The sequence below is a fragment of the Gossypium arboreum genome, chromosome 5, assembly GCF_025698485.1.
Source record: "Gossypium arboreum isolate Shixiya-1 chromosome 5, ASM2569848v2, whole genome shotgun sequence".
Classification (NCBI taxonomy): domain Eukaryota; kingdom Viridiplantae; phylum Streptophyta; class Magnoliopsida; order Malvales; family Malvaceae; genus Gossypium; species Gossypium arboreum.
This window is the reverse complement of record NC_069074.1, coordinates 7,645,758-7,664,951: the sequence shown is the minus strand read 5'-3', so window position 1 is coordinate 7,664,951 and position 19,194 is coordinate 7,645,758. Positions and strand designations below refer to the sequence as shown.

The window sequence follows — 19,194 nt, the reverse complement described above, 5'->3', positions numbered from 1 at the left end:
TAAATTTTTAAAAATATGAAAAATAAAAATGATAATGTATTTTTTCTAGCTTTTTTAAAAGGTAATGGAAAACTAACAAGCAAGGACAATAGAGGCTCCATTGCTTCCAACAACACAAGTGTTGGCGTGCAAATTGTCAACCACAAACCAAATAACTAGCACCAATAGAAAAACCGATACACTTTCGTGAAAGATCAGTTGGGTGTCTTCTTCTTCCCAACGGTATGGCAGGAACCCAGTTCTCTAAAGCTTATTGGCAAGCCCAATCTTGAGGATGACCTTGCTGTAATCCAATTCAACCGTTATAAAAGCAAGCTCATGTTTTTCCGTCAATGATTTAAGGTTAAACCACATCTGGGTTTACTGCCTGTAAAGAAAAAAGTTCCTATGGCTTGGTCATTGTCGATGCTGAAAACTATAAAGGCCAGATAAACTTAAAGGCATGGCCCACACAGGTTAAGGGTTGGCTTGTGGGAGTTATCGACGATTTAGGGCGCATGATAATAGGGGCGATGGAGGAGCTTGGGGGTTCAAAAAGAAAACCTCTAGGAAGAAAGAAAGAGTTGTTGATGCCCTTATGCAAGCTCTTCCTAAATTTATTAATAATTTTCAATACAAATTTTTTAAAAATTTCTAACAATTTTTTAAATTAATGATTTTTATGATGCAAGATAGGTAGCAATTTATGATGACGGATTATTTTAATTGGTTTTTTTAACGGCCAAAAGATTGATACGATAATATTTAATATCACTGGGGATTGAATTGAGAACGTCAAATAATCTTAAGAGCTAAAATGTGCCAGAAAATTTTTAGACTAAAATGTAAAAATTATATACTTTAAGGACTAAAGCGTGGATTAAGTCTTAAAGAATTATAATTAAATGGCCCATCAAATCAAATAGGAGGGATGTGAAACTGAAAATCGGCGAACTTAATAATCGAATCTTAGAGATCAAATTCAGTTTCAATCAGCTAAGGCAGTTATAACTGAATTTTGCTTACAGTTGGCTACTCATTCGTGACTTCGGTCTGCTCTCCATCCTCAATCTCCGAAAAGTTAATTTTCTCCACTTCCTTTATCTATATTTTCATCTTTCTAGGGTTTCGTTCTACCTCCCGTCATGGCCGAAGTCATAAACATGCCGGTCGATTCCTTCGACCGCCGTCGCGGTGGCGACCGTAAAGACAACAATAATAACAATAAACAGCTTCCGTCGTCTGACGATCCCAACTCCTCTGCCCCATCGCCGCCTCCACCTCGACGCCGCGATCGGGACTCGCGTGAGAGACGGGACCGCGACTACTACGATCGCAACCGCTCTCCTCCGCCTCCGCCTCCGCCTCCCAGAGAGAGAGATTACAAGAGGCGCAGTAGCATTAGCCCCCCGCCACCGCCGTTGAGTTATAGGGATAGAAGACACTCGCCTCCGCCGCGGAGGTCGCCCCCTCATAAGAGGTCTAGGCGTGAGGATGGAGGATACGAAGGGAGAAGAGGGAGCCCTAGAGGAAGATTTGGACCTGGAGATAGAAGGTGATCCTTTATTTCTTTTTTCAGATTTAATTACAATTAGAATGTAAAATAACACAGCTTAATTTAGCTATAGGCATTTATACTTTTGGTTTTTTTAACTTCTTCGGGATTTTCTTTGCTTAATGTTTTCAAGTCTTATGAACTTATTTCCGATTTGTTTCAACTTAGTATTTTGGTTGATTGATTTAAGCTTTGAAAATTCTTTAACTGAAAGATTGAGATTCAAGACATGGGATTAACACGGAATATAATCAGTAGTTTAGGTATTGTCTTGTAAAGTATACGCTGTTTGACCATGATGTGGCTATTTTGAATACAAATCACTGCTACAAAATCCTAATGGCTACTGCTGAACCTGCAAAAGAACCCTAAATATGGGAGACTGAATATGACTCACTGAGCAAGTAAGTAGTTGCGCAGCATGCTTTTTCTTGGAAAGGGACTGAAATTTATGGTTGATGAAGAGTGTTCCAAGTGTTTGTGCTGGTTTTCTTGATAAATTTGTATTATTTTTGCGAGACTCAATTTGATTTCCTTATTGTAAACGCTTACACGCCACTAGTATCCCTTGGTGTTGCACTGGACTTTCCTTTTCCTACTAATGCAAGCTACACTGTTATTGCAAAATTCTGGACTGCCTGGACAAACATCTGAGACCAACTTTTTGTTTTCAACCGTGCTACCTATGAATGGATAATTGATTCAATTTCCTCATGTTGCTCTGGATCCAGTGTATCTTCCGTGCATGACTCTAATTATTTTGACTCTGGAATTCTACCCTTGTTCACATTCTAGTCATCAACTATGATGCTTTCCTATATGATAAGTTATTTTCACTTGGCTGTTTTGGTTTATACTCAGATTCTGCTCATGCTGTAAAACACTTTTGATGGTGTAGGTTTGGGCATGACTATGGTGGTGGATATGATCGTGAGATGATGGGAAGGCCTGGTTACCCTGAAGAAAGGCCTCATGGCTGGTACTCAGGTCGCTCTTCTGGTGGCTATCAAGGTTGTCCTTTCTAGAAACTGCTTAAGTGTTTCAAATTTCAATTATTGCACTTGGAGTAATCTTGAAGCCCTTTTGAGTTTGATTTGACCACTTTGTAGTTTGTCTTTTTTGCACATATTATCACTTTAATTTAAAACATTATATGCCGGTTATAGACTCACGTTTATTGCGGTTAATTTTTCATTTTAGTTGTTAATATAAAATCTTGATATATTATGGTTAGTGTTGATAATATAGAGAATTAAATTTTATATATAATTCTTTTTTGAAGCTAGCAAATTCTTCTTCTATGAAGAGCTCATTTTCACAAGGCAAGTTATGATATTTGGCTGTTGAGAATGGGCAAAACTAAAAACTAGTCTTTTGCATTAGGCGTCCTTTCTTGCCTTTTCAGATTACAGCGTCGGTTTGGAAAGTATTGAAATGCATGTCATCAAAGTAACTTTGGGAATCTATGAAATGATGCGTAATTACAGTTAAGGATGACTTTCTGTTGAGTAGATTGATTCCTTCTAAAATTCCATATTGTGATGATGCATTATAGTATAATGCAACAGCAACAAACTTTTTATCTATGTTTTCTATCCATGCTGTTTTATTTTAGTTTGTCAGTGATATTGCCTTTTCAGATTGTGATTCTGGCCTTGGTGGTTATAGTGATGCTTCCAATTCAAGGAGTACTCAAAGGTTAGCTTTTTGTCTTCTTTACAGACATGTACTTTTTGTTGCAGTGTTGACACCATTCACGTTCTCTTTTAATTGAGGGGACTTTCAAAAGTTGTTCTTATCAGTTCATTGCTGGATCTTTATTTATCTTATACGATAACATGACGTGATAAGTAATATTTTCAGAGAAGGATTGATGTCATACAAGCAATTCATTCAAGAGCTTGAGGATGATATACTACCAGCTGAAGCTGAGCGTAGGTACGAATGAGAAGTAATATCATCTGTTTGGTTTGTCTTGTTTGTGACTTGTGGCTTAAACAAATTGGAATATTAAGTTACTCTGATTTATTACTGTGAAGGTACCAAGAATACAAGTCAGAGTATATATCAACCCAAAAACAAGCATTTTTTGATGCTCACAAAGACGAGGAATGGTACTTCACATTGGTTACTGAATTCCTGCCTATTTGTGCACTTCATCGTTCTAATTTAACTTGCTTATGCATGTAGGTTGAGAGACAAATATCATCCAACAAACTTGGTCACTGTTATTGAAAGGTTAGTTGTACTTACATATTTCATGATATTTTTCAGTTCATGAATTTGTTAGTAAGCCAATGGTCTCCCTCCGCCCTGCATTTTGTTGTGTGGTGGTGTTGATGATTTGGTGTCAATTTATCATGGGATTGTTGGATTTCTTCTTTATTTTTTATGTTATGCTTTTGGTCTTATCTTTTTAGGAGGAACGAACTTGTATGCAGAGTTGCAAAGGACTTTTTGCTTGATCTGCAGAGTGGAACACTGGACTTGTAAGATGGAAATTCATGCTCACTGACTTTAGTTGTGTATTCAACCTGGCTCCCTGCATTTTATTTCCACCAGCTAACCTTTAATTTATATTTGTGATGCAGAAATCCTGGTGTAAATCCCTTGTCATCAAGTAAATCAGGCCAAACTAGTGATCCTATTTCCGAAGATGAAACTGACATCGGTGACAAAAGAAGGCGGCATGGTAAGGAACCTGCAAAAGAAACTGATATACTTTCTGTTGCTCCTAAGGCTCACCCGATCAGTTCTGATCCCAGAAGAATTCATATTGACATTGAACAAGCACAGGGCCTTGTACGAAAACTGGATTCTGAAAAAGGAATTGAGGAAAACATATTAAGGGGGTTCGACAATGACAAAGTAAATAGAGATAAATCTCGTGGTAGTTTGACTGGTCCGGTGGTTATTATACGTGGCTCGAATTCTGTGAAAGGCCTGGAGGGTGTTGAGCTTCTTGATACTCTTATAACTTACTTGTGGCGTGTCCATGGTTTGGATTATTATGGAATGATTGAAACAAGTGAAGCTAAGGGTCTTAGGCATGTGAGACCAGAGGGAAAGAGTTCTGATGTTACTAATAGCGGATCTGAGTGGGAAAAGAAATTTGACTCACGCTGGCAAGAGAGATTGAGGGGTCAAGATCCTTTGGAATTAATGACTGCCAAAGACAAAATAGAAGCTGCTGCTGTTGAAGCTTTGAATCCTTTTGTCCGTAAGATTAGGGATGAAAAGTATGGTTGGAAGTATGGATGTGGTGCTAAGGGTTGCACAAAGCTCTTCCATGCTGCAGAATTCGTGCACAAGCATCTTAAACTTAAACATCCAGAGCTTGTGATGGAGCTAACGTCTAAAGTTCGTGAAGAGCTTTATTACCAAAATTACATGAAGTAAGTGGTCTTACATGCAACATATTATTGTTGTTGTTTTAATCTTAATGATCCCTGTATAATATGCACTGTTTCCATTCACAGTGATCCAGATGCACCTGGGGGGACACCTGTTATGCAGCAATCTCTACCGGTATCCTACAATTGTTGTTGTTTTGATGTTATGTTCTCTGTTTCTGCTTTTATAACCTCATTTGTTCACCTTTCTTTTTTTCTTGTTGTAGAAGGACAAGCCCCCAAGACGTAGAATGCTAGAAAATCGCTTGAAAGATGAACGTGGCTTTCGTAGAGGACGTGATAATCGAGCAAATGGTAGCGATAGATATGATAGATCTGAGAACCCTCAATCAAGTGAATTTCCATCCAACAAGGATGGTGCTGATGAGGGCAATCGTGATGATCCAATGTTTGATGCTTTTGGTGGTCAAGGGATGCATGTTGCAGCTCCATTTTCTTCAGATATTGCACCTCCGCCAGTATTGATGCCTGTTCCTGGTGCTGGGTAGGTCTCATGCTGTTCTACAAGTAGCTGTAATGAGCTTATTATTTTCTTGAGGTCTCATATGTGTGTAATTGCAGTCCTTTGGGCCCCTTTGTTCCAGCTCCACCTGAACTTGCAATGCAGGTCTTCAGAGAGCGGGGTGGTCCTTCTTACGAAGGCAATACTAGAGGGGGACGTCCTGGACCTAATTTAAGTGGACCAGCCCCCTTTCTTTTGCCTCCTGGCTTTCAACAGGATCCTCGTCGTTTAAGAAGGTAAGCTTGCTTGAGACTGTTTGAAAGCAATTGGGATGTATTGCAGCTGCTTTATTTGCAGTTCGTAGCCTTAATACTTGTCTACTTGAATACAGAACTAGAGAGTGCAGTTCATGTTTCTAAATGTTGTGATTTCTTTAGTTCAAAATATATTTTAATTATATATAGTGTTGGCATCTATATTTTTCCTATAATGTTTTTTTTTTTTTTTTTTCCAAAATATGGTAGTTGGGAACTTGCTTATATCTAAATGACTCTAGTTTCCTTGTAACTAATCAAAATATAAAACACCGTTCCTCACCTTCTGAAATCTATATTGACATTGAAATATGCTCACAAGTTCCTTTCCTTGCCCCGCTTTACTTTGAATTCACAATTTCTGAGCAGTTTCCTGTTACTTATGGTTTTGGAAGATAGAAAATAGATGCAATTTTCTGTATTTCGATTTTTCATTTACTTTGCTTCTTTCCGTATAGTAGTATGTGAGTGTGAAGTCCAAGCCGTGAGAACACTACATTATGTTTTAACAATTTACTATTAATTGGATGAAGATTTCCTATGTTATTTTAGTATTATAGTGTTTCTCTTTATCTCTTCCACAGTCAGGTTTGTAAAGCTTGCCTTGTTTTATTTATGCAGTTATCAAGACCTAGATGCACCTGAGGATGAAGTCACCGTTATAGACTACAGGAGCTTATAGGTATTAGAAATGTAGGTACATTGGCAAAGACTAAAATCTATCCTACTGAGGCAGAAAGCTATTCATCAAGCAGTCCAAGGTCAAAATGCTGTTATTTTTTGATTATCTAACTAGAAAAGCATCGACCTTATTCGATTTTGTTAAAACATGAAAAATTCTTAAATCTTGCTATAAGCATGCTAGCTGTTTACCTTTGTAATTAAGAGTATTCTGATGTTGTGATTTAACCAAGTAGTGTGTCGTTTGCTGGGAACTGTCTTCTGTTATTCTTGTCCTAGTTAACCCACCTGACAAGAGATTTTTATGAACATGGGATGGGGCATACATGGTTAAAAAAATCTGTAACATGGACTTTTGAGTGGATAGACTTTTCATATAGTTGGTACTTTGTTTTGACCATCAACCGGCAGTGGTGGAGGATTAAGTTAGGATCTCCAATCAATGAAAGATGGCTTGCCATCAACAGAGAAAGGAAGCTACTCATCCCAACATCAAAGCCCTCATTCCCTTCGCTTCTTTGATGTTTAAAGTCTCTGCTTGTGGTTCAGCCTTGGAAATTCCAGAGCTTTACAAAATTGGAAGTTGGATGAACAGGGAAAAACACGATTCAATAAATGATAAGGCTTTTAGAGTTCCCTTTTGTTTTTGTTCTTAGGTGGAACAATATAATCTCATTTTCAGCTATGGTAAAGATTAGAACTACTGGGATAGTGTGCTCCTATATACATGTATGTATGTATGTATGTATGTAGATTGACAGGTGAATTTTAACAAGCAATATTCAAATGGGGTGACTGAAAATGACTTTTTCCACCCTTAAATTTCAAAGCAATACTTTGATATGTAGACTTTAAGATATTGGACTTCGATAGAGTTATTGTGGAAAACACGAGGAAACAGCAGCAGAAAAAAGGTCCTACCATATTTCAATCCCATTATGATTTCAAAGTAGTGTCAGTATTTATCTACATATCCCAAAACAGTTAAACTACAGAATAAAGCATTTGCCAATAATGAACTTAGGCTTTGCCAATAATGAACTTAGGACAGCCCATTTTTAATCGTAATAATGGTACATTGCATCAGAATGCATTAAGAAAGTGGGTACTTTATCAAGTGATTCCAGCCAGTCAACCATGGGTACTTTTCCATCTTTCTTTGTTCATTTTGACTAGCGGATGGTGAACCACTCTTTACAGATTTCTAGTGCAAAATTAATCATCATCTTTCTTCCAGAATTAGGAAAATGCTTTTAGTCTTATCCTCTGTTTGTTTCACTGAAAATGATTTCTAGAAAATGATTTAATTTTTTGTATTTAGATGAATCTCCATAAAATATTTTCTGTTGTTTGGTAAATTTCTTAAAAATATTTCATAAAAGTTATTTTTAATAAAATGAAGGAATTTTGTCCTATTCTTTTTTCTGATAGAAAGGGACAGATTGCAAATATGTTAGTAATCCGGATTAAGATGTTACCTCTTAAAGCTAGCTACAATTATTACATGAACCAATTGAGTTTAATGGTGACTTTTTGTCATTTTCTTCTTTTTGAATATGTAACATCACTAAATGAAAGGGTATTTGGCTCTACATAGATCTTTCTAATCTATTAAACCAAACCTTCCAATATTCCCATGACCATGAGATTTTTTTGAATTGAAAGTCTTAAATTTCTAACAGGTTGATTTGGGGATAAGACACACTAGGCCTTCCAGCTTTGTTTCTTCATCACCACTATATATCAAATCCGGAATTAGTTTCCACTTCCTTTTCAATATTTCGACACTTGTACAGCTTGGCACAAACCAAAAAGTACATAAAATTCAGTGCCCCTGCTGTAACTAAGATCCAATACAGATTATCTAGCCTTCCACTATTTATGTTTCCAGGCAACCATCCTGTAAGTTTTCTGATTAGTTCAACAAGAGCTGTACTGACATAGAAAGCAATGCCGACAACTAAAGAAACCATGGCGGTCGCGATGCTTCGCAAAGAGGCTGGGAATTCATGGTAATACAATGCAGTTTGTCCTGGAAAATGGAATGCATCACCGATACCAATCACAACAAGCTGAGGAAATAACCACCAGACTGGCATAGGCACTATGGCACCAGGAAGTGCTTCAAGCTTGTTATCATGGATTGTTTTGAGCCGTTTTGACTCCACCATTGCTGAAATTGCCATGCTTATGACAATGATCACGTGGCCTATTCCTATTCGTTGTAGCAACGTCAGAGGCCGGCCAGTCAGCTTCTGCCACGTGGGAAATACGAAACGATCAAACAGGGCTACGAAGAAGGATGAGGATACTAGGATCACAACTATAATTGACGCTGCAGGGATCTTGAAATTGGAACCAAGGTGACGATCCATAGATAGAGCTTGGGTAACTGCAATGCTGGATTGGATTGCTACCGGGGTTATAAGAAATATACCACTTGACCATATTGGGACAAGTCTTATTACAGTTCTCAGATTTTCTACTTGCTCTAAACTGCATAGCTTCCATGGTCTTGCAATTAATCCATCTGAATCGATGTCTCCTTCGGTTTTCATCGCTGCTCGGTTCAAAAACCTACATCCAAAGCTTAATTAGTTTCAAGTTGAGATTTGAATTCAAAAAACTTATTGAATGCCATTCTAAGCCACTCATTTCATGTCTTATTTCTTCAAAAGAAATGTTTTTTGTCCTTTCTGCAGTTCTTTGAAAAGTGGTGTCAAAACTCACTAAAAGTAAGAGTTCAAGTTCTTGAACAAGGGTTGACCAGAGCACATGCCATAAGCTCACCACTATATTAATATGTCATGCATCTAATGATTACAACTTAAAAGGCCCAATGTTGAAATCTCTACGTGTGATATGAAGAAAATAAGGTAGATCATCATACCTCTTGTGCATGACCTTCGAATCATATTGTATTTCATGTGATCAAACAATGAGTTATGGGAAACCCTCCTTACCCATATTGATGTTACACTTAAAAAGATGATCTTGGATAAGGATCGACCATGATTTTTATGCCCATACTCTGTAAATTATCATGGAAGAATCTTCCTAAACCATGCCAATTAATGTCTTAGTAGCCTAAGGTTGACATCGATATCATGGGATAATGCTTTAATTGGAGTATTTGTCCTTTATTCACTTTTTTCTTACATGAAAGTATAGGCTTTAATGGATCTAATAATTGCGTATGAAAAATGTGAATTTGTAAATTATGAGTTTTTACCTGAACCACCGATTTGCTGTTACAGGCATAACCTTACTCGTTTCACAGTGTTCATGGTAATAATCTTCACTTCTTGACGAGAGCGCGACCTTCCTTTTCCTTACAGCAGCGACAACAACACGAAGCGGACCAGTAAACTGGCTCCCTTGAGGCTTGTCACATCGATAGAATCGTTGTCCGGCCAAGAAAACAGCTAAAGCAATGAAATTAGCGGCAAAACATATGGTATATCCAAGAGCCCAGCTAATGCTGTCCTCGACGTAGACAATTGCAGTGGAACTTATTATGCTAGATACATTAACAGTGAAAAAGAACCAATTGAAGAAAGTTTCTTTATCTTTAGGCTTATCAAGTTGGTTTGCTCCCAATGTTGCTAGCGTATATCGACTTCCTCCTAACCCTGCAGACGCCGTTGCTATACTTAAATACAGGATTACATATTGTAGTTTAGATGGAGCTCTGCAGAAGCTTGAACCAATCTCACATGGTGGAGGTTTCAAAGAGCTAAGCTTTGCTGTTAAAATCAGCAGAATCATCCCCTGAAAAAGAAAAGTTTAAATTTGATCAATGAAGTTACTTGACCGGCAAGGATTAAGAAGAATGAAATGTAAAGCAAGATTAAGTTTACCAGCAAAGAGATAAAGCTAGAAATTGCAGCAACCTGAAAACTTCCCAAAAATGAATCAGCAATGATTGCTCCAAGTATTGGAAGCAAGTTTATGCAACCATGAACAACGTTGGCAATTTGAGAAGCATTAATGCTCTCCACATTGAATTCCTGAACCAGATAAACGATCAGGTTTGCTAACCATCCGAAACCAGACAACATCACTCCCGATAGTGTCCCTGCTTATTGCGTGCCCGACAATACACAAATGTTAGTCCCAATCTGTAACATGCTATTTCAAGTCTGAGAATATCTTAAGTAACATGCATAACTGTAGGCTGGAGCTTAGAATATCTTAAGAGAGTGAGTGAGAGAGAGAGAGAGAGAGAGAGACCTGCAATGAAGAATAAGGTGATGAAACCACCCTTTTTGGTCATGGAATCTGGCATTTCAGGAGCTTCAATATCAGCAGGGACTAGCTTGGACTCGGTGGTTTTTGCCATTAACGGCTATTGCTAAAGAGCTGTTATCAGGCTTTCAATTTATAGGCAGAGAGATATGGTGCTGTTATAACTTTTGAACGTGCCTCATAAATTGCTTGTGCTTGTGTCAACCCTCCTAGGATCAAGCCCGAAAATTAAGGTAGCAGCATGTAGCAGTTAAAATAATTACAGTACAACAAAATACACCAGCTCAAGTCCGCATCAAGGCCGACTTGATATCAACTTTAGTTGAGAGGTGGCGTCCGAAGACCCACACATTTCATTTACCATATGGGGAGTGCACCATTATTTTAAAAGATATTGCATTGTAACCTGAACTCTCGGTTGATGGTGTTACGGTTATGGGTTTAGGTAAACTAATCAAACCTGTGTCGCTTTGTTATCAGTTGCTTGGACGATCACCGGGTGATTATGCTGTTAAATTTACCAATTTAAAATTTTCTTGGCTCAATACTGTCTCTAAGTGAGAGAAAATGTCTGTTGCTTAGACGTATATAATAGGGGGTACTCACACAAGACTCATGTAACAACAACGTCCACATGATGTACTTGCCTAAATTGGTAGATTTTCAGTTGCCCGCTCGTATAGTTGGGATTCAACAGTATTAGCAATGTTATATTGTAAGCTTTATTAGGCGACAAGCATGATGCACAAGATATAAATAGTTATCTGTTATTGCTACAATTTTGGACATTGTAGAAAATGTCATTTCTTAAAATCCCTGTAAAAATTAATTGCAATGTGTCGGATGCAGAACGATATTAATGGGTGATTGATTTGTCACTTTTCAATAACGTTAGGAACTAATTTGTTATTTTTTAAAAGTTAAGTGACTGAATTAAATTAGAGTGACTGTTTTGTCAATTATATCAAAATTAAGCGACTGTTAGTGCAATTTACCCTTAAAATCTTTTTTTTTTTTTTTGTATTATCGAAGTAAAAAGAAAAAAAGAAAAAAAAAACCCTTAATCTCAACTTGAGGTTTTATTTTGTATGAAAAAAAAAGAAGGAAAAATTGTTAAAAAAGATCTCAATTAGGTGGTCAAAAGTCAAGAAACAACCACGCGGTGGCCCCTCATTGAACGAAATGGCATGTCAGTAAGAAAAGATAACGTTAGGATTCTAAATCAGAATTGTTAATGAAAACAAAGTAAAGGTCTTAAATTAATCATTTTAAAAATACATATACCACATTACAACAAACTCTTACATATAAAGGTTTTTCATGCCATTAACTCAATTTTTATTTTTATTTTTAAAAATTTTGTTATGGTTCCCAATACATATAATTTATATTATTCTTATTTTTATGCCATAATTACTCAATTATGATTGGTTTTTCAAATATTTTTAAATATATTCAATTTAAAAAAATTTTAATATCTATACCTAATCCTCGTAATCGAGTTCTAATAACTGACACTATATAAAATATTTTTTTGTTTATTTATTTAATTGGGTGGAGCTTATAATAGCATTGTTTTGTCTTAAACTGGTGTCTTAGTTTGCCCATCTTTATGCCCTTCATTCACACCCATTTTTTAATTTATTTAAAGAAGAAATCAATAATAATAAATCTCATAAAACAATAAATAAATATCAATATGTTCAACAGCTTTATCTATGTGTACTTGTCAACTCTTATGTCCATTTCATAACATAATTAATGGTATGGTTCAACTATGATGAAATTTTACATTATCGCCTATTTTAATATTTAGATTCTCGACATTTTAAACATCCTCAAGATATTGTTATATAAAATGTAATGTCATTATCATTCCTTTCTTAAATTATCAAAGGTTTCGAATGGGATTAAAATTTTATAACAAAATTATCATTTATTTTATTATATTAATTAGTATAACCTTTTCTTCACACACTAAAAATTTAATTGTAATTATAAACAAAAATATATGTTTTCCTTTTCATATTCTATCAATTTTGAAAACTAAAATTTAATAAGTAAATGATAATTCAAATATAATTTAATTGTAAAATAACAAATATATATTATAATTGTTAAAATTAGATTAAATCAGTTAGTCTAAAATACTTTTTAGACTAATTTTGCTAGCTCAAAATAAATAATAATAATAATAAAGAGGAAGCCCTTCGGCCGAATAACATTTAAGAAGCACCTACCCCAAATGAATTAAAAATAAAGTTAAAAGTGAGACCAAACTAAAATATCAAAACAAAAATATTAATTATCTAATTATAATTATTATTTTTCTGATTATTTAATCTTATAAAATATTACTTAACTATTTAAAATATTTTTTATCAAACATTAAATTACCAACAGAAAAATGACTTGATAGTTTTTAAATGACATAATAACAATTTTAACTCTCAACATATATATATTGTGTCAATTCAGTCTTAATTCTAAAATATTAATCTCAAAATTTACACATTGTATAATTTAATTTTTCTTTTACAATTTTATTTTATGTTTTTGGCATTAAGGGTTATTTTAAAAAATAAAAAAATATAACTTTTTTTACCTTTTTAAGTAAAAGAGTCACTAAAACAAAAACAAAAACAAAAAATTAAATTATACTATGTGTAAATATTGTAAGTTAAATAATTTAATATTAAGATTAAATTCACACAATTTATAATATTAGAGAATTAAAATTAATATTATATTAATTTTAAAAGTTAAAACATCATTCTCCTGCTAGCCATTTAATATCTGATAAATAAAAGGATAAAATCAAATAATTAAATAATTATTTTATAATTTTTCAATAACACAAAAAAAAATTACCACTAATGTAATTTAAGGATTTGTTGTTGTTGCTCTTTCCTCTTTAGCCTCTGTGCTGACAGTCCTCTCCTGCCACAGTCGCCGCCAAAATGAGATCCGGTTGGTGAAAGGTGAATTATTATTTTTTAGCTACATTTATTTTTGTTGTTAGCTTATATTTGGAATTTAATTAAAAGTGATTATGAAAAGATCTTTTTGAAGAGACACTAAAGAGGAGAAATTGAAAAGGTTTTTGCAAATAAAAGAAAGGATGTGGACATAGGCTTTCAAAACTCGAAAATTTATTTTGGGGAGGAATCAAGTCTTTTAACTTTCAAGTAAAGCAGCTGGCATCCATCACCATTAATGAAGATAATTCTATTTTACCAAAAATATCTTGGCTAAACTTATCTAATTATTAAAAAAATCCATTTTAAACTTTTAAAATAAGAAAAAAAGTTGTAATTTAAATATTTATATTCGATCATTTATTTTAATTACTCCCATTAAAATTATAATTTATAAATTGGTATGAAAATAAAAATAGATATATAACAAATTTAGCCTTTTTTAATTTTTAAATATTATATTAATTTAGTCATAATTTTAAAATTAACTCTCAAAATTTATATATAACCTCAATTTAATTCTAACTCTAAAAATTCAAAAATATATATAAATATTTTTAAAAATATAATAATAATTTAAATTGTATAATAATATTAATATTAAATAAAATAAAAATCACCACCCCACACCAAAAACACCCATACACATCAGGGTTTTGTTTTTCAAACAACATTAATATAATCAAAACCTACCAAACAAAGAGAGAATGCCATAGAATTCCCAGGAAAACAAATACTCTTTTTTTTAAAAAAAAGAATTAATTCCCAGTAAATAACAAAAATATGACATAAACCCAGACTGGAAAATGGGTTTATAAATAAATGCTACTCAAAGAAAATGACATGCAACACAAGAAATGAGAAATTCAAATTCTAAACACAAACTAACTTAAACTCAAATTGACTTCAAAGAGTTATAAACACATTTAATACGCAAAACAGAAAGGCAGAGTAAAGAGCTCTAAAAACATAAACAGATATTCGAAGATGGGAAAGTAATGCATGCAATTTGAGAAATAGAAGAATTTGAAAGCTAAATGAAAGATAAGAAAAATAAAATGGGGGAAAATGAGAGACCTGCGGTGTTTTCGCGTGAAAAGGAGAGATATATAATTAGGGGACGGAGACGGGACGGTGGGGGGAGGGATTTTATTTTATTTAATATTATTATTATATATTTTAAATTTATTATTATATTTTTAAAATATTTATATATTTTTAAAATTAGGATAAATTAATATTATTTTTAAATTTTGAGATTTATTTATTTTATAATTATGACTAAATTGATAATATGTAAAAATTGAGAGTTAAATTTATTATTATACTAATTTTTAAAATTATCAGTTTAGCTTATCACTATTTAATATAACGTAATAAATTATAAAATTTTGATTTTAAATATTTAAAATAAAAACTTTAATAGTTAAATAATTATATGTAACTAAAACGTAATTTAAATATAATATAGATTTCTTAGTTCAAATAATTTGTTCGTTGAAAAATTTCAATCATATTCAGCATATTATATAAAAATTGAACGAAAACATTACGCGTGGGATGACCGAAACCTTTTAAGATAATTTCTTCTATTATTGCCTTATATTATAATCTCAATTTAATTTACACTCTAATGTTTGTTTATTTTATTAAATAGTATTTATTAATTGGGCACATAAATTTTTTTATAAAGCAAAGAGATATCATTTATCATAATTTTAATATTTAATGGTTGTTTCATTAAATTTATATAAAAAATGAAATGTAAATAAAAATAAATTTATTAAATTATTATAAATTATTAAATTATATAATAAAATTTACTTTTACATGAATATTCACTGTTTTACGTACAATATGAAGTTAAGTCATAATAATCACCTTGTTATTAAATCTTTATCCTCTTCTTATATTAATTAAACCTTTCATTTTATCCGTAATCATACATTCACCTATAACTACAGTAAACTTAAATTGAATTAAAGGTTCTGATCAAATCTGGGTGTTCGCTTCCGCTTCCTGTTCGAGATTTTGATACTTGTAAAACTTAGCACACAGTAAAAAGTAGCCATAATTAAGCAATCCCAACACAACGAAAGTCCAATAAACATTGTCTACTCTTCCATCGTTTATATCGTCCGGCAACCATCCGGTAACGTTCCTTATCAGATCAACCACAGCAGTGCTGACATAGAAAGCGACGCCGATGACTATGGAAATCATGGAAGTTGCTGTGCTTTTCATTGAGACAGGGAATTCTTGATAGTACAGTGAAACATTGCCCGGAAAGTGGAAAGCTTCACCCATCCCAACTACGATGAGTTGTGGAAACAGCCATAAGGCGAGCATTGGCACCACGGCGGCGGCGCCGCCCTGGTGGTCTTGGAGGTGGTTATCATGGGCTACATTTAGCCTCTTTGACTCCACCAGGGCGGAGATTGCCATGCTTAGGATGTTGAAAACATGGCCTGCTCCGATTCTTTGTAAGGGTGTTAATGAGCGGCCGGTCAGGGACTGCCAGGTGGAGTAAAGAAACCGGTCAAACAGGGCGATAAAGATGGCTGAGGAGATTAAAACCACGACCGTGATTGAACCGGCGGGGATCTTGAAATTTGGGCCGAGGTGACGATCCATTGCTAGAGCTTGAAGAATTGTCATGTTGGTCTGAATTACAATAGGGGTGGCTAAAAATACTGTGCTTGCCCATAATGGGAGAATCCTAATCAGAGTTTTCAAGTCTTCAACTTGTTGAACTGAGCTTATATTCCACGGCTTGGCTATGGATCCATCTGAACTAATGTCTCCTTCAGTTATCAGTGCTGCACGGTTCAAGAACCTACAGAAATGAAATTAAGGGATTTTAATTAGGTTAAGTAAATGATAATTGTCTTCTTTTTGGTGGATTTTTAGAGGTTCAAATCCAAAAAGCTATTTTAAGTGTTAAAGTAGTATACCAAAGTCAATTTTTGTGTTTTCTTTATGCAAAGAAAATAAAAAGTTAGGAAATTTCTAAGATTCCAAATCCTCAAGTTACTGTGGGTGGTAGGTGAAAGTGTTTTTGATACGGCGCCGACTGTTATCGTGCATTATCGTAATATCAGGTTGCCCTGCTATTTAAGTTTCCGAGTCCAATTCAAAGAAAAAGAGCATACTTCTGACAAAAGCAATAATATGATTTGTCGATCGGCAGGAAAAATACTGCAATTTTATATGCTTATATCAAAAGAATAATCAAGTTCACACCTGAAGCTGCGTTTAGGTGTTGCAGCGATGGCTTTACTAGCTCCATCATTAATCTTATGATAATAATACTTGCTTTCAGATGAAACCAAGACGTTCCTCTTTCGTATTGCAGCAACAATCACACGAGCCAAACTCGTGTAAGGGCTACCTTGAGGCTTATCATGGCGGTAGAAACGGTTTCCCAGGAAGAAGATAACCAAGCCCAGAAAATTAAAAGCTGCACACATGCCAAATCCCAGTCCCCAACTAATACTATCCTCAACATAGACGATGCCTAAAGAACTTACGACACAGGCAGAATAAAATATAAAGAAAAACCAGTTGAAGAAAACTCCTTGATCTTCAGGACTATCAAATTGATTGGCTCCCAAGGATGCTAAAGTAAAACGAACCACCCCCAGGCCTATTGATGCCAAAGCAATACCCGTGTATAAAACAGCTAATTGGAGTTTCGATGGAGTGTGGCACAAGGTTGAACCAGTTCCACAGTGTTGTGGTCTCAAGTGACTAAGTGTCGCTGTTAAGGTTAGAGCAATTATTCCCTGGAAAAGTTTAAAATGGACGTTAGAAATCGAATTTAGTGAACAGGGGATTAAGATCTGTGAGTTAAGGATGAGTGAGGTATACAGACCAGTAGAGAGAAGAGTGAAGAGATTGAAACGACATGGAAAGAGCCGAGGAAAGAGTCAGCCAAAACAGCACCGATAATTGGTATCAAGTTGATGGAACCGTTGACTACATTGCTTATCTGAGTAGCATCAATGCTCTTAACATTGAATTCCTCGATCAGATACACAATCAAATTCGTCAGCCATCCCCAACCAGCTATCATCAATCCTGTCAAAGTTGCTGGTGACAGAGAGAGAAACACACACACACGACATGACACAACACGATCACGTTTTCATTACAAGGTTGTTTTAGACATGTCTGAAATTGAGAAATTAAGAGAGAGAGAGAAAGAAACCTGAAACAAAGAAAAAGGTGAACCAACCACCACGTTTATGGCCAGGACTTAACATCTGTGACTGTGATTCATGGTCACCATTCTTGTTGCTACCACTAGCTGTTGGCTGCTGCAACTCCATGGATGACATTTTGGCATTGGAGTTTTGGATCTGAGATGCTTTTGTGTTTGGCAGTCTATTTATATATTTGAATCTAAAGTTGGTTTTTTTTTTTTAAATAATTTTTAACTTTTACATTTTGTGAGTTTTTTTTTTCTAAAAAAGTAAATTTGATTGGATAAGTGTTACGAGTTAATTCAACAACAAATCAGTTGAAAATAATTAAAAAAATTTATAAAATAATCAATATTATATTAAAGTTGTTTATATCATTTTATATGTTATACAAAATCTATAAAAATCCATTTAAATCTATGTATGATAAAATTTAAATACAAACTATCATAATTTCTAAAATTTTAATTTTATCGATCCAACCGAACTTTTATTTGTTTTAAATATCTTGAATAATACTACTGGGCAAACTACTTAGAGAGTACATTGCCTTCTATTAATTTGTTACTAACATATTGATTATCAAAATCAAATATATGACTACTAATTCTTATTTTTTCATCATCTTTTATATTCTTAAATTGTTCTATAAAAGATCATGGTAAAAATTCTATATATAAATTGATATCCTTATTATGCTCCGCTTAATGATTAGTGGACTGCTTTCATCATAGCAAAACGTAGGCAATCATTGGGCTTCATTTGCCAATAACTCTTTTGCACATCATAATATAGGTGAGGCGAATAGAATCTTAAAAAAAATGACATTAATACACATTTTAAAACTTTCATTAATTTCTCATAAATTTATTTTTATCCCCACACACCAACAATAATAAAGTAAACATATAAGCGGAGAACAAAAAGGAAAAAATCAATGTACATGAGTATAAAAAAGAATACATAAAAACCATAACATCAATTTGGACTCCAAAATTCTATGCTACCCACCATTGATGAATTTCAACTTGAGGTTTTAAATTTTAGTGGTTGAAAATTTTGTATTAACTTTAAATACACTTATTTGCAGAAAATTCATGAATTATTTTCCATTTGATTGCTAAACCATTATTGGTTTCATTCGTTCAAATGTTTTGATTTGAAGCCTTAATATTAAACTTTCTTTTATATTCACATCAATATTATTGATAATTAGGTTTACTTCAATAATTAAATTAGATTGCGTTCCTTATATTTAGTAGTGTTACTATTATATAGGGTGTCTACTCCTTTACAAAATAATGATTTTATTTCCATTTCAATAATTCCTATATGAATATATCTTATTTTGAGAATTTCGTTTCTTCATCTTTTATTTT

The 19,194-nt window shown here is 33.9% G+C and overlaps 3 protein-coding genes across 4 annotated transcripts; 1 reads left to right on the top strand and 2 right to left on the bottom strand.

The window, feature by feature from the left end:
* Nucleotides 1-65: 65 nt before the first annotated feature.
* LOC108453675 (serrate RNA effector molecule) lies at nt 66-7,217 on the top strand. Its single transcript, XM_053028241.1, has 13 exons — nt 66-1,030; nt 1,104-1,534; nt 2,433-2,545; nt 3,175-3,232; nt 3,398-3,472; nt 3,574-3,648; nt 3,725-3,772; nt 3,955-4,023; nt 4,126-4,929; nt 5,014-5,062; nt 5,154-5,431; nt 5,509-5,685; nt 6,325-7,217. Exons 2-13 carry the CDS (start codon nt 1,125-1,127, stop codon nt 6,383-6,385), a joined length of 2,217 nt encoding a protein of 738 aa, XP_052884201.1. The 5' UTR covers nt 66-1,030; nt 1,104-1,124; the 3' UTR covers nt 6,386-7,217.
* Nucleotides 7,218-7,966: 749 nt separating this feature from the next.
* Nucleotides 7,967-10,849, bottom strand: LOC108452009 (protein NRT1/ PTR FAMILY 2.7-like). Of its 2 annotated transcripts, none has more exons than XM_017749736.2 (4): nt 10,618-10,849; nt 10,245-10,462; nt 9,617-10,155; nt 7,967-8,961 (listed from the first exon to the last, which is right to left on the bottom strand). In XM_017749736.2, exons 1-4 carry the CDS (start codon nt 10,724-10,726, stop codon nt 8,121-8,123), a joined length of 1,707 nt encoding a protein of 568 aa, XP_017605225.1. In that variant the 5' UTR covers nt 10,727-10,849; the 3' UTR covers nt 7,967-8,120. The 2 variants fall into 2 exon arrangements, with proteins under 2 accessions (XP_017605225.1, XP_052884782.1); XM_053028822.1 differs by having other exon boundaries at nt 10,278-10,462.
* A 4,643-nt stretch (nt 10,850-15,492) lies between these two features.
* LOC108450607 (protein NRT1/ PTR FAMILY 2.7-like) lies at nt 15,493-18,000 on the bottom strand. The gene is made up of 4 exons (XM_017748305.2): nt 17,821-18,000; nt 17,485-17,702; nt 16,854-17,395; nt 15,493-16,446 (listed from the first exon to the last, which is right to left on the bottom strand). The coding sequence occupies exons 1-4, from the start codon at nt 17,948-17,950 to the stop codon at nt 15,603-15,605; spliced, it is 1,734 nt and encodes a 577-aa protein (XP_017603794.1). The 5' UTR covers nt 17,951-18,000; the 3' UTR covers nt 15,493-15,602.
* Nucleotides 18,001-19,194: the final 1,194 nt, after the last annotated feature.